This window comes from Etheostoma spectabile, chromosome 4 (genome assembly GCF_008692095.1).
Source record: "Etheostoma spectabile isolate EspeVRDwgs_2016 chromosome 4, UIUC_Espe_1.0, whole genome shotgun sequence".
Classification (NCBI taxonomy): domain Eukaryota; kingdom Metazoa; phylum Chordata; class Actinopteri; order Perciformes; family Percidae; genus Etheostoma; species Etheostoma spectabile.
Window position 1 is genome coordinate 29,041,816 of NC_045736.1, and position 9,285 is coordinate 29,051,100.

Genomic DNA, 9,285 nt, shown 5'->3' on the forward strand with positions numbered 1-9,285 from the left:
CCCCCATGGGAAATCAATGGAAAGGCCGGCGCAAAGCGGTTTTGCCGCCAATCATGCATAGGCGGCTTTACTGTTCAAAAGCTTCATACAAAATAAGAGTGAAAAGAAATATACATGCAGAGAAACAGAAATAATTGCCGTACTTACAGTATAAACAGTTTCAAAGAGTGATTTTTTTTTTTCAAAATCCTATGTGACAGACAGTAGAGCATTTTTATGTGTACTTTCAGAAATAAACATGACACAGAGGACTCCATTACATTTTTAGTCCACAAAATACCTCGAAATATAGAAAACTTACAGGACAAGAACAACTGATTGTTTGGACTATTTTCAGTAATGTTGCCATGGACACCAACTATAGGCCTACTAACTGATTTATGTTGTCCTGCTATTTCTTTCAAATATCTGTATGGAATTCTAATAGTGTATACGTGTAACAGCTGGTCTCAGATTAAAGTACTTCCAATTGGACCACAACCCCTTCCCACCAGACTTATTTGGCAGACATGAAGCTTCCATCTGATGTGTGAATTGCATTTACTGAGCTATATTGTTTCCATTATTGTTAAATGACAATGTGTTCAGTTCAACACGGCTTCAAGTGTCAAAACCACAACAAGAATAGCTCTGAAATGTTCAGTGGTGGTGGGCGTGATGAATGAAAGGTAACCTGATTACCACCGGAGCTATTAAAATCTCTCATGTGTGACCCGCCACAGCAACCCTCTCTGCTTAGCAGCAGGTCTGCAGATTGCTGTTTGGCTCATATTAGTGGCTGCGTGTCACCATTGGTTTTTTTCTCCATAATGCATTTAGCTCATGCAAGGCTTCCATTCATTATTTGGAATATACAATTACTAGAGCAGATTACAGTAATAGTCCTGATTCTTTTCATTTTCTCACTCTCTCAACTGTGTCTCTTCCAGAATGCAATTATTTGCCAGGTAAAACTTTATGTCCCCTGTTACGTGCAGCATGCCGTTCAACATGCCTCACTAAATATGACTTTTAAAACCAGGAGAGGATTTAAGGCACATCAATAATGTTATTTTTTTATTTTATTTTGTTTTAATGCAGGAGGCAATACTTGGATCTGACATTAATGAAAACAAAACAGGTGCTCCGGGTGCATAGGGAGGCAACCGATAACTGTGTTTTCATCACACCTAATATTCCCATAGCAGTAGTTGTATGGGAACGCACATTCATTTACATTTCCTTTACAGATTTTTCTGGATACTTAACTCATGTCTAAGAACAGGATTTTTTTCAATATGCAATGGCAATTTAGCACACACATATTCTTTTGACTGATCTTTTAGGTTTTTTTTTGTCCCTACACACACAACGTGTGTTGTTTCCTGCTCCAAGAAGACACGGCCACTGTAGTTCACAGTTAACAAGGTCTTCTTGTGATGCTGAGAAAATGTTTGGGTGGTGGAGACAAATAGTGTTTGTAATTAAAAATTATCGTATTATTGTTTTCTTTTTTTTCCAGTTTTATTATAAATAATACAAATATATTTATTCCAAGCATACATACTGTAGAAAGTGAACAATAAAAAGTGTTTTGGTTACTAACCCACAAAAAAACTAAGATTCACAATGCAAAGAGTGCTTTTTAGAGTAGAAGACTTACATATTTATCTGTTCATCTGTACTGTTCATCCATCCATCCATCTTCGACCGCTTATCCGGTATCGGGTCGCGGGGGCAGCAGCTCCAGCAGGGGACCCCAAACTTCCCTTTCCCAAGCCACATCCACCAGCTCCGACTGGGGGATCCCGAGGCGTTCCCAGGCCAGGTTGGAGATATAATCTCTCCACCTAGTCCTGGGTCTTCCCCGAGACCCAGGACACTCCAGTACTGTTCATCTGCAATCATAATGACACTTAAGTATTTAGCCTAATACCAACTTTGTGTATGGCTTTTTAGTCTAATTTCCTTTGAACATCATATTTAATTAATAGTATCAAAATAAAACAAATTATAAATGCATGTGTATTTTATTTATTTTTCTATTTATTGTGTATTTAGCCGTATATGTCCTATTGAGATACATATAAGTGGTCAAGATGGACATCAAAATAAAGTTTTCAGAACAAATTGGGATAGAGCATTTCAACAACAAAAGAACAGACACAAAAACACACAGTAATTGGAGGTTTAAAGAATCATTGCTGTTAAAAGCAAAATTATTTTTCTGTAAAAACTGACTTTAAAGTTTGTCAAAGTGAGAACGTAGTGAGAATCAGTCTCAGACAAATTTGACCCATTACACAGTGAAGTCCATTTGAACCATTACATATGAGTTACAGTGATGTGTACGGAGGCTTGCACCAGTGACAAACGACAGTGAGCTTGAAGAGATGAGGATGAATGCATAAAAAGAGTTAATTAGTCAAGATGGTGGTGCGCAGCGGCTCAGTGTTCCCTAAAATATTTTGTATTATGTATTGTATTATGTTTGTGTTATTCTTTGTTGTTAAAACCAGGCCGGTGTGCACCAAATATCTTATCTTAATATCCTATTTCATTTATTGTGCAACTTTCATTGTATAGTTCAACTGCACAATGACAATTCAAGTTTATTCTATTCTTTGTCAATTATATCACCATAGTCTAATATTGACAAAACGGTACTTTAGGCTAATCCTTTTTCTGGCAGTAAAAAAGAAGAAGGTTTAAACGGAAAAAAAAAAAACATTTAAAATACAATATGTAATATTACAGTATCTAGACTGGTTTGTTTTACGTTTTTGCTTTACCAGCACCTTTTTTTTCTTTCAAATCCCTTAGATTCAACCCTTGTAGAAGATATGTTTCAGAAAAAAAAACAGTTATTGCTGTCTTCTTCTAGCAAAGATCTGATACTTGTGGCACCATCACAATGAGTCTTGGATACCCACAACATACACAGACCCACACAGGGGTGATTTGGCCTGAGGCGAAGCCAAAGGCTGTTTACCACCAAAACAAATCACTCTTAAAATTGTTTTTGAAACTAGTATAGATACAGAGTGAATACATGTGTTTGCTGTATTTGTGTAAAATTTGTTTTATGGAGGTGGTGCACTGCTGCCTCACACACTGTAGGAGGGGTGTTGTCTGTGTGTGTGTGTGTGTGTGTGTGTGTGTGTGTGTGTGGTGGGGGGGGGGGCTGGGGGGGGGTTGTGCGGGGGGGGTTGAACCATGGCCCTGTATACTGTATACAACTGTATATTTGTCAGGCTTAAGCCTCAGTTTCTTCCCTCAGTCTAAGGAAACATGAGTGAGGGACCTTCTGGTAGTGTGTGAGTGTGTGTGCTGTGTTTTCTGTGTGAGCTCTATAATAAACTGGCATCCTGTTGTGATTGTTGCACGCTGCTTTAGGCTCCATACGCCGTGACCTTGAATGGGAATGAGAAGCAAGAAAAACAATAATTGGTTCATGACAGCGCTTTTGCGCGTTCAAGGATCAGACGTATCAGCCTCTGACTTGTGGGGATATTTAACATACGGCTCCTTTCTATTTTTCAGACTTGGAAAACTTCAAGACTCACAGAAGAAGCTCTGTGTCAGTCCGCGAAGGCCAAGGAGTTGTTCTGCTGTGCGGCCCTCCATCGCATTCTGGAGGTAAGACACATTCTCATTCTTAATGACTGTAAGACTTAGGGCCCTATTTTCATGATCTAAGCGTGCGGCATGAAGCGCACGGCACAGGTGCGTTTAGGGCGTGTCCAAATCCACTTTTGCTAGTTTGACGGAGAAAAATAGGGTCTGTGCACCAGGCGCATGGTTCAAAAGGCCTGTACTTAGGCTCTTTATTAATTATAGGTGAGTTTTGGGCGTAACATGCAATAAACCAATCAGAGTGTCATCTCCCATTCCCTTTAATTGCAGGTGTGTTTGTACCTTGGCGGATTGCTACAATGATGGTGAATTTGCACCATCATGTTATATTTTTATTCTTTTGCATGTGTGTGTGCTGCGCTTCACTGTGTGTGTGTGGGCAACGAGCATAGTGTGCGAGCGCTATGCACAAACCTAGTTGCATTTTACTAATTTGCTATTAAAATAACAACGAAATGCTGCGCTATGGACTTTAGACCAGGTTTTTGTTAGTAATTGGGGTGATCACTTTCTGCTGCCAAATTCACCTGACCACACCTCCCTGTAAGACCAGCACGCCCATGGGCGCAAAGATGGGTGCAGGTACATTCGCTATTTAAACGACGTGGGCGCTGGACGGGAAATTAACAACTGCGTCGGTCTTAAAATAGCAAAGGGCTTTGCGCTGTGCCGGGTGCATGACAGGGCCCTTAGGCTACATTTACATTGCTACATTTGGTTTAAAAACAAATATCTCTTGCTACGTTCATACCTAGCATTACCACTGCTCTGGCGTTTCAGAGCCCTAAAAGAGGAGGCGTTTCTAAACACTTCTGACCCAGTTTTGGTATGGAATCTACGTGGTTTGTGTTCAGCCACAAACGGAGACCTTTGGAAACACCAACACTTGATGCCTGCCTGATGGGGTAATGACCTCTCTTTCTCTGATACATAGCTACTAATGTTACTATGGCAACTACTAGCAACGGGCGGAGTATACATGCTGCCTCCTGTTTACCCCAGCATGCGCATGCCCAGTTTATGAGAATGTTGATGAGATATGCGGTTTGGGCGTGTTAGTTTGAACGGAGATTAGGTCTTGTACTGGAGCTTTAAACACTTACAGATCAACAGAGATCGCTTTTGGCTCAAAACTGTAGCCGCAGATGGCAAGCACATACTGAGAATCAGCTGGCTGATCTCAATCAAAATTTGAATGAGATTATATTTTTTTCCGATATGTTTTTTTTTTTTGCCGGTGCTGTTTAAGGTTTTCCATTGCACCTTCGTTTTGGTAATCAACACCTTACATCTTATGCTTTTAGAGATAAGGTTTCCAAGGGACCAAGGCATTCCTGCATTGCTTAGGTGTGGTTGGGCCGTGTGACAGCTTCACTGTCAGGAGCCTAGAGCTGATCGTGTTTTTAATAGAGACTTACTTTTCTGCCTCGTTTCAGTGCAGACCTATTTATTCGTCATTGTTTGTGCTCACGCTAAAGGCAAGCAGTGCCTTGGAAGAATTATATAAGATATAATAAGATACAAAGAATATGCTAATTTGCTTTCTTGCCTAGAGTTAGATGAAAAGATCATAAACTGTGCAAAGAACTAAGAAAGAGCCAGAATTAACGTGGTTTAGCATAGACAGCAATGAATTGGATGTTCCATGTGGCTGGTACAAAGCTGTATTTATGATTTCAAACATAAATTTCTGGTTCTTCATAATGGGTCCTGTCATGCACCCGGCCTGCTCTGTGAGAAGTTTCTTTACTAAGACCGTCCAGCGCCCACGTCATTTAAATGGTAAATGCACCTGCGCCCATCTTTGGGCCCATGGGCATGCTGGTCTTACAGGGAGGTGTGTTCAGGTGAATTCTTGACATATTGACTAACAAAAACCTGATTTAAAGTCAACAATGCAGCATTTCATTGTTATTTTAACAGCATGTTAGTAAAATGTGCATGGGCTTGTACATAGCATGCACTATGCTTGTTACACACACAGAGGGAAGCGCAGCAGCACACAAACATGCAAAAGATTACAAATAAAAATATGACGAAATCCGCCATCATTATTGCAATGCACCAAGGTACAAACGTGCCTGGCTTTTACAGGGAATGGGAGATGATTGGTTTGTTGCATAATACAATACAATCATTGGGCCACATGGTTAGCACTGTGGCCTCTGGGTTTGAATCCTGGTCATTCCGGGCCTTTCTGTGTGCAGTTTGTATGTTCTCCCCATGTTTGCCTGGGTTTCCCACATTTCCCCCCACCATAAAAAAAACATGTACTAGGTTCTCCAGTGACTGGCTCAGATCTGGAGTTGGTCCCCGGAGCTGTACATGGCTGCCCACTGCTTCCTTGAGGGATGGGTCAAACGCAGAGAACGAATTTAACTACATGTATGTGACAATAAACTACCTTTACCTTTATACGCCCAAAACACACCTATGACTTTTGAACCATGCACCCGGCGCACGGACCCTTTTTTCTGCTGTCAAAATAGCAAAAGTGGATTTGGACCCGCCCTAAACGCAACTGCGCCAGGCGCTTCACGCCGTGTGCGTAGTTAACATAGGGCCCATTGTCTCTCTAAATGCAGCAGATGTTTCCTTTCGTAGCATCTTCTCTTTTCTTACTGGAACTTCTAAATGCAACAGCTGCTTGGATTACTGTCCCCCAAGTGACAGCCATCTAACAGATATCACTGATTCATGTTCTGGTCCGCTGTGGCAAAATTGCTGCTTGCCTGGAATTGATTGTAATTGTTTGGGGCTTGTATCCTTTTGAGGTTTTACCTGGTGAAAACTTGGCAAGCTCGCTGGCAATCTGGAATTTGAGATTTATGTGCATGTAGTTCTGCTGAAACGCTTGTATTTTGATTGTTCGCCACACTGTGAACAGTTGCTTTGCTGACTCTTTTCATATCTGCCAATTTGTGCTGAAGTAATCCAATTAAGGTTTGTTTTTAAGACCGATGGGGTAATAACATGTCAGACATCTTCAGGCATATGAAAAGCCCCCTCAAGACACTTGTCTCCTCGCAACTATAGAGAGCTAATACAAGTTGTCAATTAGAAGTTCGTTTTAGTGAGTTACATCTCTCAGCTGTAATAGAAGCAACTATCACGGTCCTTCAGCTGCATAAACTAACTAGTCACTTGGTTGTTGTCCTTCTTGCATTAAGCAGGTGCAGTAAACAGTGTTTTGATGTGTCTTCATAATACACAGACTTGTCTTGCCCCAAAACACTGACATGAAATGGTTAAAATGTTGCTTTGAAATGTGTTCAAGCAGTATTGCTTGAGACCAAGCCTTTTAATAAGAATCTGGCATGCAGGGCAACCTTCACCAAAATCACCATAAAACATACAACACCATGCTACATACTGAATACTGGCACACACCAATATATTCAGCTCCAGTTACATATATCCATTTACTCACCAGAGAGAATGAAATAGAAGACAACAGACACCAAATCAAGATTCAATAGGCTTCCCCATGCAGGCCCACACACACACACACACACACACACACACACACACAGCCAAGCTTCTGGTTGGAGCATCCGAGTATTCAAACTGGCAACAATGAAAAGCAATCAATCTGCAGGCAAAGACCTGAGTATTTTGCCAGTACTTGTTTTGTTTTTGACCTGATAGGTTGCACTTGCCTCTGCTTGTAGCAGGGAATACTGCCGGTAAACTGGCAACATAGATTTGTTTCTTCCAAGTCATGCCGAAACCAAAGTGATTGCCTTGAAATTTAGGTTAGGATATTCATTTGCCCAGGATGTTAGGGTTAGGGTTAGGGATGTTCTGTCAGCAAATTAGTTAGCAAATTGACAGCCTGTAAGTAGATGTTGCTATTTTATCATTAGTAATTAGTCAACCTACCTGATCATATTTGTTTCATCTAGATGTAGTGTTCGTTTGAAATGTGACAGGTGTTTTATTTGTTTGTATTTATTCATTTGTTTTCAGTGGCAAATTTTAGAAATGTCAGGAGTTTTGTCTCTTGTAAACACTTGCTTTTTGTATTTATTTTTTAATTATACTAGAACAGTTTCTTCATTACCCCCCCCACCACCCACACACACACACACACACACAGACAGACAGACACTCACACACACACACTTATGATGTTGGTAAGTTGAACTCCACAGCTTTTATTATCAAAAGCAATTTGAAACATTGGACAGTAAAAAGGTTCGTTCATGCTTCACTAGAGGCAAGGATTCAGGAAGCAGCTCAAGTCATCAATCTCAGTAGTTTTATTAGTTTATTGCAAATCTGTTTGGCCTGTCGAAAGGAAGGCAATGGTGTATGTTTTCACATAAATCCACTGAAACAAGATGACTAATGAGGAATGGGCCAACTGCAATACCATGTTACAAGAGAATACGCCGGGATGTGAGGAAATATAAAAATCTGCAAGCAGCCCAACAGGGGATGAAAAGAAATGGTGATAATGGAATACATTTTTATTTTCATGGAATGCATTCTTCTTAAATGTTGGGGCCTATTTGAGCTGGGGAGAAGACGTTCATGTCCTGACAATTTACAATTGATCAAAAATAAATTTGAAAGTTTGTGTTGGTGAGTTTTTTTGTGTAGATGGCACGGTCCTGATGTGGATGACGACCATTATAAGGTCCTATTCGTGAGCCAATTTCCCTGCTTCTGAATAGAGAGAATTCCGTGTTTTATGTTGCATCAGGTTGCTTTGAGCAGGCATAATAAAGCATAGCAAATCGGCCCCAAACCCTGAAAACTATATATGAGAAAGTAAAACCTGAAAAAGATGGTGATATATATTCAGTGCTTTTAGTGCTCAATTGCCTGCTTAGACTTGGAGGAGGGAAATCATATGTTCATGCATCTGCAATCAAATTTCACAACTTTATCCCACATGGTGGATATGTATCTCAGTGTGGCATCAGCAGCCTGACAGCCGATAACAAGACAATAATGACTGCCAGGCCCCCTTCCCTACCTCTAGAGGACCTCATTTCATTTTAATTAAATTCTACATGTGGGTGGCACTTCGAGGAAAACCTCTGCTAATCCCTATCCAGCACCATATGTTAGCAAGCCCTCCAATAGTGGTGCGACCCTCGGTGTATACCCAAGGCTCTGAAAGGTCTCCACCTGCCACAGGGGGCTCTCAAAGGACACATTATGCATGGCAGACAGCTGTTCTGCCTGCTTTATGCAGCGTGGGCTTGTCTATACAGAATGACGTGGTCGTATAGAAGAAAGACGAAGTGGAAGATGAGTGTGGATGGTGTGCAGCTAGTAGGATATAGCGAACATCTGCTACATCACGACCCATGCATGAGTGTATTCAGTGCTTGAGTGCATGAGTATCTTGAGGTTCTTTGTGTCAATGTGCTGTATCCACAGTATATACATTAACAATTAAAGACATTATTCAAATTATTAACCAAACCATACATTAAACAAAACACCAACACAGTTCCCTCTTGTTTTATGGTGGCCAGTGGTGATTTTAGACCCGTCATATCAACTGCCATGTTCCCGCCTGGCTAGTTAACGTGCAAGGTCCTGCTCATTGACATACACCGGAATGCACACGCATCATTGTCCACATGCACGGGGACTATCGTTATTCAGACAGGTTTAAAGTCATATCCGTGTGTGTGTGTGTGTGTGTGTGTG

The 9,285-nt window shown here is 40.9% G+C and overlaps 1 protein-coding gene across 1 annotated transcript in view; it reads left to right on the forward strand.

Annotated features, from left to right (window-relative positions):
- cntn4 (contactin 4) overlaps positions 1–9,285 on the forward strand; it is a 167,582-nt gene that overhangs the window by 66,812 nt on the left and 91,485 nt on the right. The window contains exon 5 of the mRNA XM_032514281.1: positions 3,523–3,618. Coding sequence (XP_032370172.1) covers positions 3,523–3,618 — 96 coding nt within the window. The remainder of the gene's footprint in view (positions 1–3,522; positions 3,619–9,285) is intronic.